Source organism: Ooceraea biroi, chromosome 1 (genome assembly GCF_003672135.1).
Source record: "Ooceraea biroi isolate clonal line C1 chromosome 1, Obir_v5.4, whole genome shotgun sequence".
Lineage (NCBI taxonomy): Eukaryota > Metazoa > Arthropoda > Insecta > Hymenoptera > Formicidae > Ooceraea > Ooceraea biroi.
The window spans coordinates 10,429,160-10,456,844 of record NC_039506.1 but is presented as its reverse complement, the minus strand read 5'-3'; the positions used below and the strand labels follow the sequence as shown (position 1 = coordinate 10,456,844).

Sequence of the window (27,685 nt, the reverse complement as noted above, 5' to 3'; positions counted from 1 at the left end):
ATCTCCAGCATAGCTAGCCGTAAAACCTAGCGACGGGGAAAATGTGACATTCACAGAGCTCGATGAAAATATAGGAGCGAGAAGGAAATCAAGGAACTGAAGAAAGCAAGCGAATTTCTTCTTTTCTAATCTCAATCAGCAGAAAACTACTTGTTTTTTTTAGACACACATTTCTCTTCGATACGTCACTGGAGAAATTGGATAATAGTAAGAATAAATATATCAGCAGAGCAATAACTATGATACATGTTACTTCTCGTGGACACTGAATATTATTTACTTAGGACGAAATAGCAATATTCCGCAATATTGTCAGAATATCTTCTTGACAGATTTTTCCCCCAAAATTAATAACGCATATTCGTATGTATTTATTTTGTGTACGGTATTTTCGCATAGCTGCATGTACGGCATCCTGATGCAATAAATCACCGTAGAATATAAAAATCTAGGGCAATATGGCAAGGTAAAATATTGATACTCTTTAATATGCAATATCATTAAAAAGGGAGATAATGATTATATCAAATATGAGATTTATAAAAGAATTACCACCACTTTATTGGACGTATATATAAAAAATTAATTCTCATATAAAAATAAATAAATTTTCTTATTTACTTTTGTAGAAATAATTAACAAAATATTAAACATTGTGACTCTAAGTGGATGGTCTGGTGACAATTTATCACTAACAGAGGCACATACTCAAATGTCACACGCGTATTTCATTTCCAAATAGATGTACGAGAGATACATCATATTTTTATAGAGTTTAAAATATTCCTCCAACAAATTTGATGACCAAAAACGTTTTTTGCAATAATAATCAAATTATTCCTTGTAAAAATGCTTTCCTTACATTCCCTTCGATATTCTATAAATTTATATATTTTAAACAAAAAATATGTGTTATATTTGAGTAAATTTATTTGTACGATATTTCATTCGCTATTTGTTTCTTCATTACGAAGTTCCATCACGCATATACTGATCCATGCTAGGTTTGCATTTGGATACTCTCAAGATCCTGTTTCGGCAGATTTACTTTCTATATTGCCATAAGCTTAAAAGCTTTCCTTTATTCTCGATTTATTCGGATATCCGGAGCTCTTTGGGCGAGGTGCTCTTATGCTTCCTCACATTGATTTTGTTGTAAAAAGAACCACGGAAACTTGGTTAAACCTTGTGATATTTTAGCATTTAGCATTTTTATAACATTCTTGCAGGGAAACTCTCAACTGTATTGCATCTGGCATTCCATTCAGTGGAAAAACGAACTTTGCGGTCAACGTGACGTGAAACTCGCGGATGTGTCGCACGAAGGGCTCTGATTTCTATGAAGCAACGTTAAACTGAAATATTGATCAACGCTGAGCTGAAATCTTGCTAGCGCAAGGCTGTTGCTCCGTTATACCGCCATTTGCGGTCGCCACCACATCGGCACGATTTCTGACAACGTCGTCGTCGCGGTTAGACTCCATTAAGCAGCCGCGTATTTAAGAGCCCCACTGTTACAGCCGCGGTGTCGCTTCACAGGGACCTATATATCTATTATACGTGCACCAGCTGCGCGCAGTTGCGCTCGGAGAAGGCGTGGCTGCGTGCAGATATATTCGGACGCGCATATACGTGGTAACGTGAACGTGCACACTTGCGATGCATGCATACGTGGCCCGGTGTAGATTTGCCCGCGGCACGCCGACTATGCGGAATCATATGGCAAGAGAGAGAGAGAGAGAGAGAGAGTGGACTACACTGATAATAAAATCGATGATGAAATTGACTATAATTGCATGGTAAAAAAATTAGTCGGAATATTCATTTTTATAGTAAATTCTATTATAATATTAGTAATATAAACCATTCCATTATACTATTAGCACTATTCTAAATTCAACTATATTTTTTTATCAGTGTAGAGTCTTTATTGCACTGGGATAAAGAATCCCTTAAGTGCAAAGATTAATAAAAACAAAATAAGATTAAAATACAATACATTGCTCTTCACAAACAGAAAAATTACAAAATATAAAGCTAAACTAAAAACTAAAAGCTAAAAAAGAGAGAGAGGGAGGAGGGGGAGAAATAAAGGTGCAGGAGTTAGATTCGCGGCAGCCACGTTTCCGGTTAGTCTGGATGAACGTCTGCATATCGATCAATACGCGCAATCAAATGATTCTCAGACAACGCGGCATTTCCCGGTGAACGTAAACGGTGACGTCCGCTAATGCCGTAGACCCGTTTAATATTTCAGGACCTACGCGCGCGCGTTATACGCCTCATCAAAGTCGCGCGTATATCACGCGCCGTAAAACAGAATCTCGTTAAAAATAGAGTCACGCTGCAAACCGACGGACAACGATTAATTTATCACTCCGATTGCGGATCCGACCAACTGCTGCCTGCTGCCAATCAATCGCTCGTTGTTTCATGCCAGTAAGAAACGCCAATGAGAAATGGCTGCTCGGGAAATGAAGGATCCAGCGGATCCGGGAGGATGTTAATGGCTGCCGCTGTTTTCTTAACGCGGTTCTTGCGAAATTTGCTATGATTATGCGCAAATCGCTTGCTGCGTTCATTTGCAAGGTTGCTAATGTCTGGTGTTAACATCCTATTCTATAATTTTAGTATATAAATGCAGTAACAGTTTTTATAGAAATCTTTTTAACAGAAAATTCTACGATTATTCAATATTTTTAATTAAATTTGTAATCTTTAAATTTGTAATTTTTAATTATAACTGTTAATATAATATTTGGCAATTAAATGTTATTTTATGAAGTAAATGCAATTGTGTCCAGTTTGGAATACATCTGCGTGTATATGGAGTATGGATAAACGTATAATGAATACATTATTACGTGTGTACTTATTCTTTTGATTAGATTTAATTATATATTGTTCAAATGTGAAAAAAATGTACGTTGCGTTAATTACAAATAAAAACTATTATAAATGTGTTAGAATAATTATATCAATTAATAGTTACAGTCGACAGTAATTACGCGAATTATATTGGCTCGCAAAAGCCAGGCGAAGCCAGCAAGTAATCATCGGTGCTACGGCGAGAATATCCGCTTCGAAAAGCGGATTACATCGAAGACGAAGGATCAAGTCGACTGTAAAATCCAACGTGGGTCGGCTCGCTCATCGGTGTCCGCTCAAAGCTCGTCGAAAGATGGATATGTATTTACGTAAAAGGTGCCTCGCGTGTGCATAACAAAGCGAGATGAGGCGAGAAATCATAAAACGTTACGAGCCATCGTCGCTGCCGTTGTCGCAAGCGAATTCTCACGGGCGAGCGCCGTTTTACGAGTGTCCGGGAAAAGCAAAATCGATTTTCCAAACTGGCCCGACAAACGATCAGAGAGAACACGTTCCTCGATTTCGCGGATCGGACTTGCTCAAGGTTGCCGTAAATCGTTTCATCTACGTTACGTCTTTCTTACGATGTGACTTGACGTAAGTCCATTTTTTAGAAAACGATTGGCTGAATCAGTAATGACCAATCAATCCTTAGTGAATTAATTTTGTACACATTCTAATTTGAATTTTAATTCTTATATGTATTTTATGTTGCCTTTAGTTATTTAGTTATTTCTTTAAAGTTATCTTAAAGTTATCTGATCTTAAGGTGTCTTTCCTGCGACGTATCTTAATGCTACACCAATTTGATATGCTGTTTTCACTTCTTTTATTTTGGCATGCAGAAAATAGTGAATTTGCTATCATTGATCTAAATTAATTAATTACATTTTCTGATTTAAATTAAACTGCTGGTCTTTGCCGCAGATATAAATTACATTTTCATCAGAGATTCTTTCATGAGATTTTGACTTCTATGTTAAACCATTGACTTCAAGGGTTTTAATTACGGAATGACATTTATTACGGACGGTATGCAAGGAATAAACGGCACGAATATGTATTACACCAACGCGTATTTTTAAAGCCGGTCATTTAATTTGATGAAGACATCAGAGCAACAATGACAGATGGAGATGCAGTGGAACGCACGTATGTGAAAAACACCCACACGGTAAATGTTATCGCACAAAATACTCGTTGAACTTTGAAAGTAATTTTCACTGGATCATATGAACATTCGAGCTGGCAGTTATTATAAATCCAACACTTTTCAAAGAGTGTCACCAGGATCTATTCCTTTGTCACGAAAGATGATATTCATTTAACGAACAAGCTTTTCATCCAAGAAGTTTCAGGAGAAACGTGTGTAACACGCACATCTTGCATACAAAAGACTCTTCCGAGTCTCTTCTAAGAAAATCCTCATGTGTCTCTTCTCTTAGAAATTCTCTTAGAAAAAAATGTTTCACTCGCAAAATCACCTTGTATCATCAGCTGTCAGCAAGTGAGCGGCTCTTCCAAGGCAACAATAGGATCTCAAATAACTTTCCGGGAATTTGTTCGCACTGGAAAGCTCCCGTGAGGATGAAAACGACATTCTATCACGAAAATGTAGCCGATCGAAGAAGTGCCTGCCAGATTACATTACTTCTCACTCTTCTACTCACCGATCGAGCATCAAGAAACATTTTGCTTATTTTTTCTAAAGGTTCTTTTCCTTCCTTTGTATTTTTTACTCTAGTGTGCTGTTTCGGGGCCGACGACCACGTAACGCCTTCGCAACATTTTCTAATTCTTATAATCGTTTGAATTCTTATAATTCTTACAAGCGCGTCCACTTTTGTTTTTCTCTTCTAGTGCAATTGCTTGCTTTGTATTAAACACTCAGTTCTCCAAAATATGACATACAGTTGACATAATTTTCTTTAAAAATAAGTTGGTGAGATTTGTCGTGGAAAGAAAAAATATACGAAACATTTAAATATTTAAATTACTTATTTCACTTTTAAAGCAGATGAAGTTAAATGTTTCATAAAATCCTGACGAAGAAAGCATGCAAAATAAATAATAATTCTAGAATATCTTTCCAATTCAAACTTATTCTGCGCCTTGAATTTGCGATTAAAAGTGGCAAAGAAACGTTTTAAATCAACACAAATGTAACAGGTGGTCGAATCTCGATCTGTGAAAAACTGGTTTGAGTAAAACGCAGCCGTTTTGATTGAGACAAAGATAAACGAGTCTATGAAAGATGTGGGAAATGGAAGATGAATCCGATCACTTGAAAAGTTGCTTGAACAGAAATAGCGTTTCCGTTCCACTTATTCGGTCGTTCCACTTATATTCGCTCGTACAAAGATGGTTCATTTTAGATAAACCAAAGCTTTGTTACGCTACAAACTTAATTAATGTTTGCCAATCTGGAGAAGCAAATGCATTTCTATGCATTATCAAAATACTCTCCGTATGTTGAACAAAGGTACATTTTGTTAGGAAAAACACGGCCTTTCCTAGATTAGTTAATTCATTTCTATAAATTCCTATCAATTCAATAATCTAATTATGATAACGAAGCATGATGTGTAATTTATGATTAAAATATTCATACACAATTCTGGGACACCCTGTATATTAATATATTTTTTTAATTTTAATGTTAATCTCTAATCGTGCGCGCGCGAGAGAGAAAGAGAGAAAGAGAGAAATCCAGATTGTGCGCGATTCAAACTTCGTGATTTGATGCATACTTAAACTAAACTACTGCTTTCAATTACGAAACAGTCAGAAAAGTCATTACCGCAAGCGGATTGCATCAGATTGCATAGTTTGCATTGTTATTTTACTGTTTATATCGGGCGGAGTGATCATAAGCGTATACACTAAAGAAGCATAGGAACTTTGTGATTTCGCTTATCGTGGTTCAAGAGAATCTCGCTGCTGATATATTCAAAGTTAAACTACCGAGCATCTCCGCCCGGAAGGCACGTTCCTCTCTTAAAAGGTAATTTTCCGGTAACGTCCTCCAATGAATAAGTAGGCAAGCAATTTGATCTAACAAGACGACGAACTCCGTGTCTCATCTTAAATTTCAGCGCAAATTTCAGTTCAAACTTTTTGCACGCTGCACGCTCGTGAGCCACGACGTTACTTCGGCTGCATCCAATCCCCGTGAGTGTAACAACAACACCCTAACGATGTAATTGTAATTCCCCATTGACGCTTAAACGCCATCACCTCGCAGACTGATGATCGATGATGTCGAGGTAATGAGATCTTATCGTAAGGTGAAATTCGTTAGCGTCGACCGGTCGATCGATTTTTCCCGGATGCGTAACCAGGTTGAGATCTTGCCGATAGTGGTGTAGATCTGTCTCCATTCACGTCAGAACGCGTTATTATCACGAGTTACATCCTAAACGGACGTATGTAAATGACTTTCACACGCGTTCATTGGCTCGTCGTACTCGAGTTAGATTCGCGTGGTAGAGCTTGCCGACGTCACTAGCTATAGCTACTCTATTTTCGCTTATCTTGACTCCGCCGATCTCTTCTCTTGCTGAATCCTTCTCTTTTGCTCTCGTTTGTATATTTCTGGCTCAACTTCTCGCTAAGTATACGCATGGTGGAACCACGAAGAACACGATATTTCAAGTACTTCGAAGATAGCTATTTTGGCGGTTTTCTTTCCGTTATTAATAGGAAGTTACACGAATATATCCACTATAATGCAATATAAATAAATGTAATGTAATACAAATTTCAAAAATGCATAAATAAATAAAATCCAAATATCAGATTATTGTAACGAATACGTTTTAAATATTTAATCGCTAAATTAAAGAGTAAACCGAATTTCATTAAACTCTCAAAATAAAACAACTTGATGGGTAATCGATTGTGCGAAACTGTTACAAAACTATCGAAAAATTCAATAGTTGGCTTTATTCACACAGTTACCGATACTTTCGTGGTAAATTGAAATTGTTCGTGCAACTCTGAAACTGTCAATAATTCGCGCCGCAACAAAGTGCAAATTTGCTGAAAAGTTTCACAGTACAACATATTTCCCCAAAGTTACCCCAAAGGCACATAAATCAAAGAAGCCGACATTCCACTGATTTGAAGAATCATAAAACTCATTTAAAAATTAAAGACTCTAAAATACAACATCCGAAGCATTTTCAGGACTCTATAAATCTATAAAAAAACACGATTGTGTGTCTCAACTTAACGTTTATCTTACAAATGTGAAACTAGAAGCTTTGAGATTTCATATCCTATCAAAATGGAACCGTTACCATTTTGTATGCGTAAAACAGTATCCCGAAATGAAATTAATATTTATTATATTATATAATATTATATATATATATATATATATATCATACAATTACATATTGCATAATCGTTCTTTTTATTTTATTTTATTTGCAAGAGATTTATTTTATCTTATTTTACGTTCAAGAAAACACGGTGATTATTTTTACCATTACTCCGATGATCTTTCACTTCTCCTTCATTCAATCTCAAATATAATTTTAACTTATAATCCCTCCCCTCAATCAATTGTTTACCGACGCCATTCAATCATGTTGCCATTCTGATCTTCCTATCCCATACTATATTGTTGCATACGTAAACTACGCGACCAAATCGAAGTTTTTCCCGACAAAGTTTTCTGCAATAATGCAAGAAGCGGTATCGCGTTCCGCGGCATTGTTTCTCTCATTTATTGCATGCAAAGGAGTTATTTCTGACCTTTGCTAGTGAGACTGAAGCTACGGAGTCTGTAACTATCTTCGTCTTCGCCATCCTCCCGCGGTGGCATCTGAGACGAGACGTCTGGTACGTCCAGGAAGGCGTTGCTTTTCCTCTGCGCGTGGTACATGCTCTGGCCTCTTCGGCTCCCTCGTCTTCTGATTGCCGGACTGACGTCATTCTCAGTCAGTTTGGGCTCACTGCTGCAGTGGGCCGACTTCATGCCTCCCTCGTGATGGTGATGATGATGATGATGATGGGCGGCGGCTGAAATCGACACGAGCAGGATACGTCATTTATGCATGCTCGATACCGGATATCATGCAGAGGCTTGCTCAAGAGATAAATTATATTCAGAAAGCGAAAGATCCTTGGAGATCAGTGAGGTGAAATAAATGTGTATACTTTTCTGATCACGGACCGATCGAGTTCTCTTCCGCAAAGCACTTGAAAGTGAAGTAAAGGAAATGAAACATTCTTGAAAGGAATAACATCGCGAAACTGCAGCGTGGAAAGTCGACTGATTCAATATGATCTCGGAAAGTTTTATTGAGGGATTAAATAAAACGACGCGAGAAAAAAAGAGAAAAATGAATCTAGATCGCGTAATACGCTTTCGAATATTTGCTTCAATTAATCATAAAGTTAATCGAAGAGATAAATTCTTTTATTTGATCACAAATAATCAAAAATCTCTCGCGTTTGAAAGTTATTACGATTAAATAAATTTATAAACCGTAACTAATTCTGTAGTTTGTAGTAGAATAACTGTAAATATCAAAAACAAATCTCCAAACATGTGTCAAGATTAATTAATAGATATAAAAATTGTGTGTTACGTATATGTACGTAATATTTTGTAATTAATTTATGGAATAAAATATGGAATACGATACGGGAAGATTTAATTGTATAAATACAATCATTTCTCTAATTGGACATCTACGATCTCTCTAAATTATATAACAATTTACATCAATAATAATTTGCGTTGACAATAATAATGCTTAATTTCATAGGTATAATTAGATGCTTAATTCAAACTGGTGTTGATGGTTCAAATAGTATTAATGATAATAATATGATAATTTTACGCAATGTTTTTTGCAAGATATATCGATATATCAATTAATAAATAACCTTTTCTTAAAATATCGAAAAGAGAGATAAAAATGTTTCAATTAAAATCGAATACATTTATTCGTACGCATTCATGTACAAACTAATTCGCTTTATTACTGCGTGGAACATGTGTGGATGTCTGATTTTTGTTTCTTGTTGTATCTCTGTACACTCTCTGTGTTTCAATGCGTACATGTAGGCAGAAGCTCTACTGATAACACTATACTGGCGACTAAACTGGTTCCCAAACTTTCGAAGACACGGTGGGACGTGTTTGGGCTGTCAGTGACCTACTAGCTAAATCCACGTACGAGAATAGCAGCCACAATGATTTCAAGAACTTTCGCGAGAGTGGAGCAGCACACGTTACCGGTGCAATACCGTAAGCTCCAGAGTACACTTTGCTCTTTCACCAGGAAAGATCGCACATACGTCACCGATGACGTTTTCATGAGTTTATCGGCCATCGCCGAAGTCACATCCGGTCAGCGCGCCACGCAATCTTGTCACGTAAAGTAGACCTTTACGTCCCTCGAGATTTAATCTCGTCCCACAATGTGTTTGTCTCTCGATCGTAGGAAAAAAATTAAACACGTGAAATGGTCGTTTGGTAACTAAAATTCTCAAATATGGCTGCACAAATTTTTGATTTGGAGTATTTTAAGCAAAAAGAAATTATTAACAAATATATTAATCTCTTATACGGTCTTTTAAAAATTATAGAAAAAAATTATGTCAAATTTGGCAATTAAGCAAACAAACTGATGGAGAAACGAAATTTGTAACTTCCTTTCCAAACCTTTGAATTTTTCAGTGTACGTACTTTTTTGGCAATTACGGATTCTAATCTCCCACCATATTACTTTATTTCCATCCCCGCTATACTATCGTTACCTTGAGCCGCGGCACGGCGACGGATGCTTTTATTTCCGCCGGAAACACGGGCGCTCTGGGATCTTGTAGCTGGCCTTCGTCTTCTCGTGGGTGTATTGCTATCCGGTGTTCCACTGCCACTGTCCCTTTCCCGTTCTCCTCTCTCCCTATCTCGTGCTCCCGAGGGTGGCATAGCTTCTAGCATCTGCTCCATGCTGGAAAATCCCGGGGCACAAATCGAAGCCGATCTAGTCTTCCGGCGAGGCGAGTCTTCCGCCATTTCCTTGAATTATCCCCCACAGTCGCTATACCACTTCTTTATATTCAGTTCTTCACTTATTCACCACCAAGTATTGTGCCTCGTGTTGTTCAATTTTTGACTACCGGGCGCTGTGTTTTATCGTAGCTTTCACGCACACTCGCAGGCTTCTCTCTCGTCTCTTTCACAAAAAAACGTCACGAGAAACGTCACGTTGCGCGTAATTTCCGGAATGTTTCACCCAGTGTTCCGAATTTTTCCTTCGTAGGACGCGATTACTGGCAAAGCCGTTTAATCCGTTAATCCGGGAAAAATTCTACAAAGTATTCTCGGACACGTGAAGATGGATCCACCATTACCGAGGAAAATCTTCTTAATTCTACAAATAAAGTACAGGAGGTATGACCCTTTTCCAAGCACATGAATGAGAAGCTTCGGATAATTACGGCCGCGAGAAATTGCTTTTTGTAAAATTGATGGGATAGTTAACGTTTGCATCTCCTGTCATGCTCATTTCCCCTCCAGCCCTCTCTCCCGTCGTTGTTCTATTTATCGCACACGTATTAATTAAATCTAACTCGTCGATTAATATTGACAGTGTCAAATGTTGGCAGTGAGCGAAGTTTCAGAACGGAACTTGATCTAGTCGGAAGCCAACTCCGTGGACTGTCGGAACTGTCGAAGTTGGTGCATTGAACAGTACACGCGATACATGGAGAAGATACCGGTGTACGAAGATGTTCCGGCAGCTATAACTGAGTATCGACTAAGGCAAGCCCAGCTTGAACTACTAAATAGAACTTTGCAACATCTTATTAACGTACTTTCTTTAGCGTTGTTTGTATCTATCAATGGTGATTATTTTGAGAGTAGAATAGAATGTCAAGGAAATTAAACAATTTCTTGCCAAAAATACTTGTCATTACATCTCAATAATTTTATGTACTATGGATATACTATTTTATATCAAGTTATTATTTGAATCATTTATTTATTATTTCTTATAATATTTATAATATTTATGATTATTTCATGATTATTTATAAAATTATTATTTATATTTGTATCGCAAATTATATAGAATTTCATTAGTTAAACCGATATATGCCTTTGACAAATATTTTTAAAATGTTGAATAAAAACTTTAAATTTTTGTTAGACATGAACAGGCATATTTTTTGTTAGAATTAAAATACATTTAATTATATCAATATTGGGCAAGACTACGATTTCCGGAGCGCCAAGTTTTGACCGTGGATTCTTCATCTACAGGTCATTATAAACAAAACTTAAAGAGTGATAAAAGTGGCTATCTGGTTTAGTTTAGGAGATATGGAGGTTTTTAGTCGGAATTTGAGAAATCGACAAAAACGCTTTTTTGCTAGTTCCAGACTATAAAAGGTTTTAGCCGTCGCTCATTGTTTATTAAAAAGTTATTAACAAAAGAAGTTTCGAAAATATAGTAGTTATTTTGAATATTGAAAGATATATAAACGACGAATATGAACGAAGGAAGGAAAGTCATTTAACCTAACCTAACCTTACCTTACCTAATCTGGTTAGGTTATATTTTCCGAAAGTGGAGCCCCGGACTTAAACGCTCATTTTCAGCCCGCTTCGCGGGAGTGCGGGGGGAGGGAGGGGCGATGCCCCTCCCCCCCGCCAGGATCCATGCCATGAATCAGGTGATCAAAATCTGTACGGTGAAATCTGTTCCACCGGCTCCGGCGGGGAAGAGGAGTAAAGCCCCTTCCTCCCGCCCTTCCGCGAAGCGGGCTGAAAACGATCGTACGTGTCCGGGGTTCCAGTTTCGGAAAATATAACCTAACTCAAACTTATTTCTGATTTAATGCTAAAATTCCATCAAATATACTCTTTCGTAAACGTATATGGTATCGTAAAATTATGCTCTAGTCATTAAACTTTTTTGTTAATAATTTTGTAACAAACAACGAGCGACAGGTGAAACCTAGTGCAGGTTATTCAGGAAGGTGACCTTGTAATATATGTTAAACTCAAGTCCTTGCTTCGCGTGGACAGTTGAAAAGTCGTGCAAAATCATTAAATTCCTTTTTTTAAATAACTTTTTAATAAACAACGAGTGACGGTTAAAACTTTTTGAAGATCACTCAGGAGGACCTCTATAATATATGTCAAAGTCAAGGTCATCGGGACGGGCTCCGTTATTGTCAATATTTACCCTATATTGTTCTGAATAACGCGAAAATAGTCTGCAACTGGCAAAAAAGCGTTTTTGTCGATTTCTCAAATTCCAACTAAAAACCTCCATATCTCCTAAATTAAACCAGATAGCCACTTTCACCACTCTTTAAGTTTTGTTTGTAATGACCTGTAGATGAAGAATCCATGGTCAAAACTTGGCGCTCCGGAAATCGTAGTATCCCCCAATATTGGCACAGGAAGTATCAATATTAGATTTTGATCCATGGAAATAAAAAAGGGACTTTATCACCTAGTATTCTCAACAAATTTTGAAGAAAATATAATAGATGCGAGATTTACTTTTATAGTGTCATAGTATGTTATAATATCATAATTATATAAGTATCACGCAAAATCTCTTAAAGTAAAGTAAAGTTAAGATAAAAATAACAAAAGAATCTCTTCAATAAACGTGATGTTGCAAAGAACTTTATTTAAAGCATTTACCTCGTAAGGTGTCTCTTCTTCTTGAAGTAATGCATGTACGCGAGAGAATACACTTACTGGTGTGTATGTGTGTAGCAGACTGTAAGATTAAGTAGAGAAACTCAAGCTTTATATATCTCCCCAAGCTTCTAGCTTCTTGCGGATTATATTGTGCGTTAAATCGGGTTGTAAGTTACTCACATATAGCTATAGTTACTTTGTCCATTATTTAGTCACAATTATTTATATATACGATTGTATGACGTGAAACGTGAATCAGTTTTTACCTATAACAGTTTTGAATTGAACTCTATTTAGTTCTGTAATCTTTTTTCATCATCGCGCATTGAGATTTTATTTAACTATGAGTCAGAGAAAATTTCATTTGCAAATGAAGCGCCAAAGTAACGAAATATATTGGCCCGTAGTTAGAGCGAGAGCTGTTTTCTGTTAACACTTTCGTATAGCTACTTCTCCCAAATATTAAATTTCGCTTCTGAGTAATAGATTGGTTGCCCATTTTAAAGTTGGATCAAATCCAGTTTAGATAGAATAAGTTTGGTAATGCAAATATGCGGTAAAAGTTCATTTAAACATTATTTTATATATTTTTTCAAAGTATTCTGATATGTTCAAAGTAAGTAAATTTCTTGATTATCAAGACAATAAGATTTAATAATTTTAATTCTATGAAATAAATGAATATTGCAAAGAGCGTTTTTCTCCTTTTATCAATATAATAAGTATCTTATTATCAATATCACGTTTATCTTTACTAACATAATTGAGTCAGTATTTAATAAAATCCTGATTTCGAGTAAATATCTCTAACTTGTCTTTTGCTTCACTAATAAAAAGATAATGTACAGAATTTTATAATTTTTCTAAACTCGCACGCGCACGATTTAAGCCTAAGATACATTTTATTATTATAACAAGAATGGCAATTAAAATTTTTCCCGTTGTAGTACAAATAATATTTTCTCGTTTGATCATTCGGTGCTATTTAACTCACCGTGGAAGGGTTAAGGGCAAAACGACGGTATACCACGCGCCCTTCGAGAATTTCAAAGTCGCAGCATCGGTCTTTTTTCCATGCGATAATCACTCGGCTCTCTTCGTCCACTTATTTTTCCCGATGACTAATTATAGCGCGTTTCGCATATATAAATCTTCTAGAGGAGAAGCATAAACATCTATCCCCGCCAACCTATCCTATCCCCCCGTATATATTCTCCTCCACGTCTCACTCCCCCAAGAGCTTTGCCGCGGCCGTAATTATCACCCTTTTTCGATACTCGGCAACCTCTGCCCTTTAACCATGAGCTAGTCATAACTATGGTGAATCGCGCGCGCTTCCCCATCTCGAGCTATCATTTCAAGATAAGCGATCTCTGCTCCGAACTGACAATTTCTCCGGATCGATTGATCGATGATCGATCCTTACCACTTTAGGCCGTCAACGACCGCAGGATTTCCCCTCGTCATTTTCTGCTCCGTCTATCTCTCGGCGATCGACGAATCCGAATCACATGTCTCGATTGTGCGCATGCAAGAACGCGACTCAACAGTACCAGCGCACCTCCGACGATGCGCGGCATACTGAAAGCGAGCCGGCGTCGCGGCGGCCGCTAGGGCGAGAGCGACGCGGCGACGCCAGGTGTCGGCGTCGGCGTCAGCTCTCTCGCACGCCCTCGTCACCGATCACGATGACGACGACGACGACGAAGCTGGCGCGCGTCCAACCCCGCTCTTCAAATCTAATTCACCGAACGCACGAGACGCTTCGCGGGAAATCTGACCGGAAATATTGTCGGGACTTGTTAACGTTATTCCGGCAGAGACAGACTGATTGCTCAACGTTTTATAGACGTGTAAGATAACTTTGTGTACGTAGAAATTGAAAAAATTCGATGAACCGGCAAATGATACAAATTACCGAATCGCCAGATCCGCCACGTCATTGTCTGTAAACCGATCCAAGTGATGTCAGTTTTAAGCATCGGTTTGCTTGAATTCTCATCACAACAAGCGATGAGATCAGCGAAAAGTTGGTTCATCCTTTCGAGAAGCGAGAAACCTACTACGAAATATTATCACTTGAAATCGTTTCTGAAAAGTCTTTGCACTATCCTCTTCGTACCTTGCCATTGTACCTCACTCGAGGAAATCTATCGACCTCTGCTTCAGATAAACAAGCTCGTTACGGACTTACACTTTGCTTTACACAGTATTAAATTGCAAAAGCTACTTACACTTTGCTTTACGTAGCATTAGCTTACAAGAACTACTCTTTCTCTCTCTCTTTCTTTCTTCCCTTTTTATTCCTTTCTTTTTCTCTTTTTATTTGGTTCATTCCAAGAAAATCACTATTTTAATCAAGTGAATGTTGTTTCGCAGTTTCTGCAAAATTACCTGCACGAGGCTTGTTTTAACAGATTATTTATCCGCATCGTCCGCTCTCTTCATCCCGTTCCGTTTCATTCTACACGTCCGGCGTTAGACTAAACGGCGCACAGTAGTATATTTTTGACTTGTGGCGGTGTAAAGCTATTTCAAGACGAAACCAAGTCAAGCTTCTTCTGCACCATGATGATTCCTCGCTTCCACTTTCTCTCCGATCTCTTTGTGTGACTCCCGGATTCTCCTCTTTTTCTCTCGAACGAGCTCTCGAGTTGTCTATCCCATGATAATAACGTGGTGCTGACAGCTTTCTTGGTATAGGTGTTTGCGCGACTAATTCTCATCTATTAGAATTGGATCTTGAAGTATAAGTGAAGAAAACATCGCATTTGTGGATCAATTAATAATGATGATTCATAAACAGTCGAATAAATACGAAATAAATGCAAATTTGATAGAAAGAAAAGTGGTCAAAGAGAGCTGGTTGTCCATTGTTCAATATGATTGAATCGTGTATTGTAGTTAATAGAATTATAAATCTCAATCAAGTTTTGGTTTGCAATTGCAAAACGTCAGCGAAATGTATTTAATAGTCTTAAGTTTTTATTGTAATTCTTTGCACATTTTTAATTATTGAATAAGAAAATTAATATTATAATAAGTAAATTCTCTTAAAACAGACTACAGACTATTTAATTTTATCAAAGAATTGTTTTTATTGTAATATATAAAATTGTTTTCCTTTCTACGTTTATTTCATTATTTATAAAAATTTTATTACTCTTATTCTCAACACTATTGATTGAATAAGAAAATTTAAGAAATAAGCTCTCTCAAAATACGGACTTAATTTTAATTATTTAATAATATTTTAATTTTATTAAAGAATTTTTTAATTGTAATATATACAATTTTTTCACTTTAATGTACAATTTTTTAACACTTTGATGTACGATATTGCGTATTTCATTTTTTTTACATTTTAATTAAAAACTCCAAAGATTAATCTTTCTGACGCTTTTACATTTTTTCAGATCTACATTTAATTATTAAGAACGAATATTATTAATGCATATGCATAAAGAGATTGTTCAAGATGAATAATAATGCCCTATAGGTTAGCAGGATAATCTATATGAGGATTCGACACGCGCAATCCAATCGTGGTGCGCCACATTCGAAATTAGGTAGTCCTAATTGCAAATGCCATCCGTTGCTGTTGGTCGCGTCGAATTGCTTACTTCGCCATTAATTTACCAGATCTGCAAATCCGCGGTGAACATATCTGTTTCAACGGGTCGCGCTTTAAAGATTCGCCGCGCTCTCAATCGAGTCCAATTAAAAGTAGCCAATGAACAGACGAATTGTAAAGTAGATTTTCACGCTTCGCCACGTCTCGAATCCTTTATAAATTTACAAATTGTCACTATTTTTACTCCACTCGTGGATGCAAATATCAATTTTAATCAACCTAGTCAAATTAATCAACTGTTTTTTTTCATTTACTAATTATTATTACTTGCAAAATAATTATTGTCTGCGATAAATTTATGCTTTCGCTAAAAAGGCGGTACGGTCACACATTTTTAACGGCGTAAAAGTGCTAGAAACTTCGTTTGCCGTGATTGTAATCAGAATTTCACATCGTGTTATTCTGGCAAATGAAAGCCTGTCAATCAAGAAACATAGTATTGTTACGAGTCCAAGTGCATGTCTGTGGAAAACGTTATTGTATCTTTTTTGAAAAAAGAACTTATTATCTTGTTACTATTATTATAATCTTTACAAAACTCAATATATGTCACGAGCAGATATCAAAATTATTTCAGGATGCTGGAATATTAAAACGATTAAATTAATAAACAAACACATTATCTATAAACATTAATTCTTGTAAATGTTAATTCTATACAGTTGTCAAAAATAAGAAAATTGCATCATATGCTCCAATACTGCACAGTATACGCAATATTTGATAATGGATTATCCACCTCTTGTAATAAAGCTCTAAACTTTTCTGATAAGCTTAGTATGTCATAACAACCGCGATTGTAGGAGACATTGCACAGTGTTATAACTGAGCGAGCACTTAATGGAGGATTGGGCGTTCGATTGCAAGGTAAACAGATGCACCTGATATCGCATTAAATGTAATTCCGCGAGAGAGCTACGCGAGAGATGCCACTGACACACAGGAAAGCACTATTGCACGTATCAGGCACGTAAATGGTATGTCAAGTAGACGTGGGCAGCATAAACTCTGCTAAGTGCATACGCAAAGGCCAATACGCAAAGATAGGAGTTTATGCATAAATAAACGAGGATCAACACAAATAAGCGGTGCATGCTCGTTTAGATTATCCCCGGAGCAGAGTCGTTTGCTTTCAAAAGAATACGTAATTAGGCAAGGAATGCCACAGTTTCCAGAGAAACCTAATTCCAGGAATTAAAACTGTTTAAAAAATCAAGAGCTGCGCGTATTCGAAGTTTATAAAATTGGCAAAGCCACAGGGTGATATATAATTACGAAGAGATCTTTTATGTAAGATATGACAATATATTTTCGTAACACATTAAATATCATCGTCGTATGAAACGTTTTTATTATATAACTTGCAAATGAATTTTTACAGTTTTGAAGATCTTTCTTGCTCACCAGTTCACACGTAACACGGCTGTCACATAAGCGCGTAACAAGTTGTTTAATGTATATTCTTCATTCTTAGTAGTAAATACACGATATATTATACAGGATATCATATCTTAAACGATACTTGGTTCTTCATTCCGTATTCACAAATAACGTCAGCGTTCGCCATGTAAGTCCATCGTATTCTTCATTGTTCGCAAAATCAATTAAACACGATTGTTCGCTTCTGTTCCAATAATCATTTTACAAAATGTCAACCAACGTTGCATATAATGAATATTTTTATTATATCAATTTAGACATAAGAATCCAAGTGTATTATATGACTTTCATTAAGAATCAAATGACGTGACGAGAGATGACAATACTTTCTGCAGGCAGTGAAATTATTTGCCCAATATACCTGGTAAATGCAGATACATCATTATATAGTCTTATATATTTACTATGATGAAACATAGAAACTGTCAGATTACAAGCTTTCTTTATCGACGTAATATTGTTACTTTTCCATAAATATTTATCAAAAAAATGCATCTATCAAGGCCATCTTTAAAATAAAATGGCATGTGATAATATATTTCGAAAAAAAGAAAAGATTATGAGACTACATACAAATATAATTATTGAGCTAAACATATACTTTTTAGTCTATGGATAAGTAATCTACTATTTTTTTATGGAATTCCTTATTGAGTATCAAGTCCAGTAAAGCAATACAATCATTAAAGTAATTCCCATTATCTTTTACTATATACTTCTTTTTCAACATTAATATTTTATCTAATTTTTAAATCATTATAATATACATAATTATAATACACATCCACTTTTCTTTCTCTTTTTGCTAGTAATTTTTCTAAAATATTTCTTTTCTTGCTTGACGAACAATAAAAGAAATACTTCAAGCCCCTCACCTTTATTTTTCTCAAGTATAAAATCGAATTTCCTTTTTTATATTTTGTTTGTAATATTCCGTGTTACAGATTTCAAGCTTGTTATTATAGCGTTTTAAACTGCGATGTAAATACGGTTTGGTTTTACGCTTTTATGCTAACTTATACTTTTATGCTTTCATAATTTTTCTAGAACTCTGGAATTCAAAGCTTGAATTTACACTTTCGAAGTAAGCTTGAATGTTTTCATTTAAAAGCATTCTTGTTAAATCGCTTAAGAGTAAAAGGTTATATATGTCATGTAATATATCGTCGACAAAAGAACAAATCAAATCATACGTTTTTACAGTAATTTTTCCTTGCAGTGATACATGTGCTCCTTACTTGTAGACATTTTTATCAATACTATTTTTGAGGTTATGTTCATCGTCCCGACGTATACAAATCATTTTTAAAGCTACGTTAGCGCTACTATACTATCGGCGGGAAAATATTTTACATTATTGTATTATCATTATTATACGAAAAAATAGTAGATTACTTGCAAACCTGATATATTATATATCATACAAGAATACGCATGGCTATATTTTTTCATTATACAAAATAATAAGACGATAATGAGACTGGACTTTTCTTTGTGCGTTAATTACCGTAACTGAAATATTCTGAAGTACGCACATATGTGAGAATTGATACCTCGTAATAATTAAATTCCCACATATTTGAGATAAAGAGATGTAATAAAAGATTGTTTGAGCGTTTGATAAAAATGCAGGCCTACCGATAATAAAACCAAAATATTGTACATGACACATATCCTACCAATTATACACGCATGATATATATTTATATAATGCATATAAAATTTTGTTACACACAGCACTGTGTTCTGCTAAAATGTACAATTTCTCATCTATATTATATTCTATTTTATGAAGACATATGTATATAGATACAGATTGTGCGCGTTACTTATTAATATAATTTCTGAAATCATTTTGGAATAAGAATCATATGTCAAAAATTGTAAATTTTTATAAACGATTATGTCAAACGCCATTCACCATCAAGCATGATTCAATTGACTTCCCATCTGCTGAATTTTTAAGATTGAATGTTCATACAATTGCTTTAATAATTTTAATAATATTAAATTAAATAATATTAAATTATTTACAAATCCACTTTGCTCATTGTAATTTTATATTATTATTAAACAATCGTTATCATACAAATGTAAGTAATTGCGTATATAACAATATAATTCACGTATCTTGAAACATTTATTGCTTGTCGGTCATCGATGACCGTCTCGGCGGTATTCTGCGTCAGATTTGTTCAACATGATCGAAAGTTTGTGCGTTTAAAATCGATACATCGCGCAGTAGATGTCCGCGGGCAAAATTTAACTGTTAAAATTAATTTTAAAGTCTTTGTCACATGAAGGACATAATTCGACGATATTTTTACTAGAGTTGGAAGTAAGAAAAGCCTCGTTCAATTATCTTGATCGATGTGTCATATGCATTCGAGTACGATATATCGTTTAATGAGTATAACCGAATTGTTTTAATTAAAATGGCCTCTTTTTCTTTTCTTCTTTTTTTTATTACAATTTTATTCTTTACTTTCTAATAGTGCGCTGATTTTCCAACATGCTGACAAACGAGTCATAAAATATTTTCAGGCATGGCACATTCCTAACGTACGGTGGTAAGAAATAACCAGAGGAAACGAAAGTTATACAAAGTGCGTCTTTATTTAAATGTAATATGTACAATATCAATTTTTTGCACGTTGATATTCGTGAAATATGAAACTGAACTAAACTCAACAGAAATATCGACATTCTTTAAATATATCGATCGATTTAAATGAAATTTCTAATTATTAATAACTATTATATATATATATATATATATATATATATTTCGAAAAATGCGCAATAGATATATCTGATCTCAAAATGCTAAAGATAATTAATGAACTTTTGAATAGATTTTATTATATTTATATTCTGTTATTGTACGCATACAATAACAGAATATAAATATAATAAAATCTATTCAAAAGTTCATTAATTATCTTTAGCATTTTGAGATCAGATATATCTATTGCGCATTTTTCGAAATATATATATATATATATATATATATAATAGTTATTAATAATTAGAAATTTCATTTAAATCGATCGATATATTTAAAGAATGTCGATATTTCTGTTGAGTTTAGTTCAGTTTCATATTTCACGAATATCAACGTGCAAAAAATTGATATTGTACATATTACATTTAAATATAAAATATCGTTTTTTGTTTTTTACTTCATTGGTACTGTATTCCTCTCGTAATATTGTTAATACGAATAAATATTTTGTAATAAAAAAAGCATGTAAATTTCGTAAGCATTTCGTAATAAAAAATATATTCCGATATTGTTTTCTTTATATCTGAAGAATATTGCACTTTACTCTCGGAACACTAAAAGGAAAAATATTGTGACAATTAGATTCGCTATCTCACCCACCGTTCTATTTTACTTCACCTACCTGCCTAGGAAGGAAAGAGACAAGACAGCACAGACACTCCCTCCAGTTATTTCTTATTTCCATGATTATTAAACGCTATTAAGAAATCAAACAAAACGCGTCTCCTCGATCTATCTAATTTACATTTTGATGTCACATGTCGATTCGGTTTCGATTATTAAGTGCACGATAAAAATGCTACAAAATAACGGCACACGATAGCGTCGAATAGTTATACAATCGAACATCCGTGAAACAAGTCGAGTGAATTGAGAAATCGTATATAATCGATATAATATTTTCAATTATTTATAACATTCGGTTTTACCGTCTCCGGGGAGACCGACGTTACATATACAAATTGATCACAATGGTAAACGCACACACCTCACGCACGCACGCATGCACTCGCTCTGTCGCACCACAAATATCCCGCGCGCGCGCACACACACACACACACACACACAGTCTCACGTAATCGCACGGTATGCGACCATTGATACAGTCTGTCCCAGATTAAAGGACGCAAAATACGCATCAGTCGTCATTATTGTAAATCGTATCGTACCTACTACTCAACTACTTATATCGTGAGCTACGAGTGACATTTGAGCTTTGAGCCTTGTTTTAACATAGTCGGCCAGTTTGAAATCGTAACTACATGATAGACTTGATAGACTGTACGTCGGTATTTGCGGTCGAAGCGTCATGTTCGTAGCTAGTTACACACTCCTGGTTTCATCATTTACTAGTCACGCGTGTGGAAGAACCGAGACGCATCTTGTAATGTGTGTGTGTGTGTGTGTGTGTAGAAATGTAAAGTTCAATTTTTTCCCCCTTCATAAAACTGCAGTAACTTTGTCAGCTGATCCTTGTCGAGATCAAAAATGTATAATTATTAAAATAATATATTTCTTGCTTGCTCGGCGTGGTTATTTTCGTCGGAGGAACAGTACGCCAGTATGTCTATCTGCTCCTCACCCCCGGCCAACACTCGCACATCCCGATCGGCATCGACGCGCATTCTCTTGAGTATTCTCTCCACTTCCTCCATCGCTTCCATGCCCAAATCATCCACTGAAAAATAGAGACGCAGAACGGTTACTTAATGCAATCGATTGAAGGCAGTGTGTATTACGAGAAACAGGGTTGGGTAGTAACTAGGTAAGTAGTAGGTAAAGGTTAAAAAGTTATTAACTTAATTTAGTTAATTTTTTTCTAAAAAAAAGTTATATCGAAGTTATCCAACCCTGACGAGAAATTGGTGTGATACTCACGACCCATTGCGCTCACGTCCGTGGCCAAGGTTCTCGCTACGGCTAGTCTCACGTTCGGTACTCTGTCACAGGATAAACTTATTAAACTTGGTAACATTTCTTTCGAGAATTTCTTGCCCGCGATAGCGTTGTTGCGAATCAAATGCGCGCACACGAGCGCGTAAGTCTGCCGGTGTATCCACTTCTTGCTATTTAGAACTAACGTTTCTCGGAGCTCGTGAATGAGGGACATTACCAGAGCGTCTTCGGGTGACAAGTGGCACATGATTTGCGTGATCTGAAAGAGACACGAAGTTGATTTTGCAAGCGGAGTTTATCACGAAGTACATAGAGCAGGGATACGCAACTGGCGGCCCGCCGCGTCCAAGCTTGACCCGTAGAAAAAATAAAAAATAATTAAACAATTATCACCGAATAACAATTAAAATTAATTTTCTCTTAAAAAATATATAATAAATATTTTATTTATTGATACGACGTAAAATATTAAAGAGAAAAATTTTAGCTACTGCGGCCCGCGAAAAAAGTTGCGTATTCCTCACATACAGTACATGCAAAAGATTTTACCAGTTTGAGCGCGATATTTCTAACGGCGGCAATCTTGTCTATGAGCAACTGGAGGGACAGTGGTGCGATACTTTGCGCCACGTCGCTCGGACTGAACAGAGTCACCGTCTCGAGCAATTGCACAGCCAGCTCCTCCCGGAACCTCCAGTTCCACTCGTTGTCCGTGGCGAGGAAATCGCCTAGCCTCGGCAGGTACTGACAACGATCGGTGGGCTTGAGTAATTTCAAGAAGGTTGCGAGGTGCTTGAGCACACCTATTCTGACCTCGTCCAAGTCCTTGATGAAGCCATCGTAGATCGGCATGAGGTCAGTGGCAGTGAGTTCTTCGCCTAGAATCATGGCGATCTCGTGAATGCTGGACGCCAGTGTACGTCGGACCTTCCAATGCTTCGCGCTCGATAACGACTGATAAGCTTTCTTCAGGCAGGGCCAGTTTTCTCTGCCGAGCGTGAGCGTTACCGCAGGAAAACTGAAGGCACATTGATGCGGGATCTCGGCACCCATGTCCACGCATTGCTCCGGGTCGGCCATTGACACGTAATAATTAATTAATTCCTGAGGTACAATGTCTTGCCCGTTAGTCTTGATATCACTTTTACTAGAGTTACAAGAGTTCACGTCACTCTTGTCCGCGAGATCGTCGATGCGAGACATAGTGTCGTACATCTCGCGTTTCTTTATGGTATATTGACTGTACACTTTAATATCATCTGACAAATCTGTAATATCGTCCGACAGCGTGAAGCATCTGTTGTCAAAGCCGTCGTCGTCATTATTGTCGTTATCGTCTTCCTCTCCTTCTTCTTCCTGTTCTTCCTCTTCCTCTTTTTCTTCCTTTTGATTATTTGGGTCCTCCATGTCCGATTCCTTATCCGTATTTGGATCTTTCTCATCACTCGAATTCGCTAGTGAGGGATCTCCGGAATCCTCGACAGGCGAATTATCTTCCGTTTCCGCCGCCTTCAAGGCGTTGTTACGATTCATCGCCGACTGCCGCGCGGCATGAGTAAGTTCATCGTCCAGCGGTATCTCTGGAGAGATGTAGTAATATAAAAATGGATTGTATTTCTCTGTATCATCCGCATCCTTCTTGACGAGGCAAGAGGGTTTACGCTTTCCTGTTATCTGAAAATTAAGTCATAGAAAATTGTTAACACGCACATACATGTAAAACATACATGTAAAACAATTATATTTCGAAGAAACAAATCAATCTTTCTTTAAAACGGAAATTTAAGCATTAATAAAAGTTTGCACACACTGAAAATCTGAAATAAAAAAACTAAAAATTTTTGTTACACTTCCTAAAGTAAATTTCAGCAATACATCAGTGCCAGTTCTATCTACCTTGACATAACGTTGCCGCAGTTGATGCCACACATCGTTCTCATTTTGGCACTCGGTCCTTTCCGACGATTCCGATACTTGAACGTTATCATGCCTTACATTCATCACAGGTAGATAAAAAGAGCTTTTGGTATTATCGTCCATATCGGCTATTTGACTCTTCACGCCCTTTGTGGGAAAGATCGTTTCGTACAAATAACGTATGCTATAAAAAATACATATTTAATCTAGATTAATACGGGAGTATAACGCGTTACAACAGACCGATAACAAAAATACGACGTCATACCTAAGATGGCCATCCTGTTTACCAGTGTACACCAATTCGCCGTGTTTATTGTAGGTAACTTCGGCAAACTGCGTAGCGAAAGTCGAGATAAACGGTCCGAGTATCTGAAAGGCCGATATTCGCACCCACTTGGAGTCGTCGTTTAAATGCTTAGCCAGTATGTCCGCCAATAATAATCGGCGCTGTTCAGGCATCAAACAGCAAGAGACCGGCATCATGACTTCGACGCACGCTTTTCGCACGCCCCACACTCTGTCGCCGCACAAATCAACGTACGTGGGAATCTAAGGAGCGACAATTCGAGTGATATTAGATATTATCGTTGCTCCGTTGCCAAATCTGTTCTCATTTTCTGTCTATCCTTACGAGAGACTACTCACTAGTTTGCAAAACAACGTTTCCTTCTCCACGGCGATACACATTTCTCCAAAATGAGTAGCGCACGTTCTCCTCACCATCATATCGTTATCCTCGCACAGCTCTAAATATCTCTTCAGAAAGAGCTTCTCTACAAGTTTGCTACCGATCAGCGGTGCCAGTCTACACATGAGCTGCGAATCAATATAAAATATACAAAATGTTGAAAACGGATTATTCTGAATATTACGTATGTTGAAAACTCTAACGTAACAAGGTATGCGCGCGCGCGCGTTCTCTTGAGTATACATTTTTATTTGTCGATTATAGCATCTGCAGTTATATAGTTTTAAACGACACTGCCTAATACGTATTATTCAATTAGGAAAAAAACGATTATAATCGATATTAAATTTAGATTACCAAGCGTGTACGATTACATACATAATAAATAATCGGAAGATATTTTTGAAGTACCAAGTAACAACACCGGGCGAGACGCATCGTTCCGTTCCGCTCATCAAAGCTGGCTGTGATATGAATCAATAGCAGCACATCACAACCACTCTGATGGGAGGAACAGTCGATTTTATGCAATCAGTCTTCCATTCTGTAAGAGATGTGTATTAATTAATAAAATAGCGCTTGTTGTACGACAGATACATTTATATTCATGTTCCGTGGATACAAAACAACATATGTTAATATCGTCAAAGACAAATGGAACGTTCAAATTACATCAAGTAAACTACTACAATCGCATTTAATAATTAAAAAGGAAAGAACGTTTTACGATGAGACATGATATAAAAAATCAAAGACTGTTTTACACGTAATACATTTTTATAATTGTATCGAGGTTTCAACAGTGTCTTTAATTTTATGCGATCTCAAAAATGATCGTTCAATCGTATATGTTTATAAATAATACATAAAAATAATATTACTCGTTTGTACTTTCTATCTATGACATAATTTCGTTAACGATACGATTGTTACATTATCCAACCGCTGAATGGAAATTTGCAAAATTGGTCCGTACGCTTGAAATTCGTTGAATTGCGTGTGCCGCAACGCTCATCAAAGCTGGCTGTGATATGAGCGCAATTAGATCAGCATATTACAACCACTTTGTGAGCAATGCGAGCGCGCGCTTCTCCGCAGCTCCGAAGATGCTATTTCCACAGCGTTTCGCGCGATGATTTCTCACGCGTTACATTCTTTTTCCCCGCGCTTCCACGAATTGAGGGAAGAAGTAGACGATGCACAAAACGGCGATCCAAATCGTCAAAAATGGCTGTGATATGAAATTCACAGGAGCAACACGCCACAACCAATTTGACGATTAGATCGCGTTCTTCCTGTGTTAACGTTGCTGAATCAGAACTGAAGCTCCACGTAGGAATTCTCATAAAGTATGTAACGAGCCGTTGAACGATCGGATCAGACTGTGCGTTGACAAACCATCCGGAGAAGCGCATGTAACGAGAGCGTCTCTTGGCATCCTCTTCCCTCGACTTCTTTATTCTTCCTGTGATCACACTGCGTGCGATAGATTGCATAGCATAATTCTCATCGGTTCAATGAGTACCAATAATAGAAAGTAGGATCTCCTCGACGATTGATTCTGCGGGCCAGCTCATCAAAATGGCTGTGATATGACTCGAAACATTCCACAACCAATTTGATGTATCGGACCGCAAAAGGTATACTTTCATTTCTACGATGGCTCCGACGTCTGTCCTCCCTGTCTCTCGTGCATCATGTTTCTTATTTTGTCACTTGACTCTCACGATTCCATTCTCTTAACCGTCAAAACGCGTTGAAAATGGACACAATTTTGATCATCAAAGCTGGCTGTGATAGTCGAACTCTATGACAAACCAACTTTGATGGTAAAAGTATGTCCCATCTTTCCACACAGGATGCCAGTGTGTTTGTGTGTTCGTTTGTGTTCCTTCATCCCTCTTTTTTCGTTTATCTAACAATCTTCAAGTGCGAGACGAGGGCTAAATAGCCCTCCGTGTCTTTAATCTCTCTTCTGAAGCGCGCGTACCTCCTCATCTTCTTTAAACTTTTTCCTCCCTCTCTCTTTCTCTCTCTCCCTTTTTCTGTCCCTTTTCTTATCACTACTCGTTTCTTGCTTCGATTCGATGTTCGACGATGGTTCGTTTGACCGCTGGCGCGATAGATCGCGTAAGTTTCACTGCCTGATTTTCAGACTCTTTATACAACTTCGTCGGGGCGAACGGACGCCGCATGAAAGACAAGATAGTGAGACGCGATTGCGTGAGAACATCTCACTACCCATGTCTTTCAGGAGGAATCCATAGATACGGAGAATTCGTTTCTCAATATTTTCACATTATAAAGAAATACGACCGACGCGCATATATATATATATATATATATATATATATATATATATATATAATCGCGAGAGCGAGATTTCGAAATTTACGAGCCAATGATGGGAACTCGATATTGACATAAAACAACAGATAAAAATAAAAAAATTATTCTTACTTTTTTATAAACGATATAAAATAATACATAAATATAAAGAAGAGAGAGTTTCGTGAAAAACTAGTCTTTTAATATTTACTTCATTACTTACTAGTTTACTTAGAAACGAAAAACGAATTATAAGAAATAGTTTTGTCGTCCGTTTCAAACGTTACAAGTATTTTTCAAATAATAATTAACTGCCTTTTATAATGCTATTGTATTCTCGCACATTCTCTTTTCTATGTAAATTTAAAGATATACGACTTATAATCTTTTTCATATCAAGTTGTCGATTGCCTATATAATAAGAGAAACAAAATAATAAAT

The 27,685-nt window shown here is 36.6% G+C and overlaps 2 protein-coding genes across 5 annotated transcripts in view; both read right to left on the bottom strand.

The window, feature by feature from the left end:
* The window catches only part of LOC105286698 (GTP-binding protein RAD), a 29,988-nt gene extending 15,857 nt beyond the window's left edge, over positions 1–14,131 (bottom strand). The window contains exons 1-3 of the mRNA XM_011351830.3: positions 13,980–14,131; positions 9,646–10,262; positions 7,630–7,896 (exon numbers count right to left, since the gene is read on the bottom strand). Of these exons, the coding sequence (XP_011350132.2) occupies positions 7,630–7,896; positions 9,646–9,904 (526 nt within the window). The 5' untranslated portion in view covers positions 9,905–10,262; positions 13,980–14,131. The remainder of the gene's footprint in view (positions 1–7,629; positions 7,897–9,645; positions 10,263–13,979) is intronic.
* A 6,935-nt stretch (positions 14,132–21,066) lies between these two features.
* LOC105286696 (serine/threonine-protein phosphatase 4 regulatory subunit 1) overlaps positions 21,067–27,685 on the bottom strand; it is a 110,531-nt gene continuing 103,912 nt past the window's right edge. For 3 of the 4 annotated variants that reach the window (XM_026973107.1, XM_026973098.1, XM_026973114.1), the window contains 6 exons: positions 24,874–25,044; positions 24,494–24,777; positions 24,205–24,409; positions 22,858–23,982; positions 22,291–22,567; positions 21,067–22,090 (listed from right to left, as the gene is read on the bottom strand). In XM_026973107.1, the coding sequence (XP_026828908.1) occupies positions 21,912–22,090; positions 22,291–22,567; positions 22,858–23,982; positions 24,205–24,409; positions 24,494–24,777; positions 24,874–25,044 (2,241 nt within the window). In that variant the 3' untranslated portion in view covers positions 21,067–21,911. The remainder of the gene's footprint in view (positions 22,091–22,290; positions 22,568–22,857; positions 23,983–24,204; positions 24,410–24,493; positions 24,778–24,873; positions 25,045–27,685) is intronic. The other variant, XM_026973111.1, reaches the window with a different exon arrangement.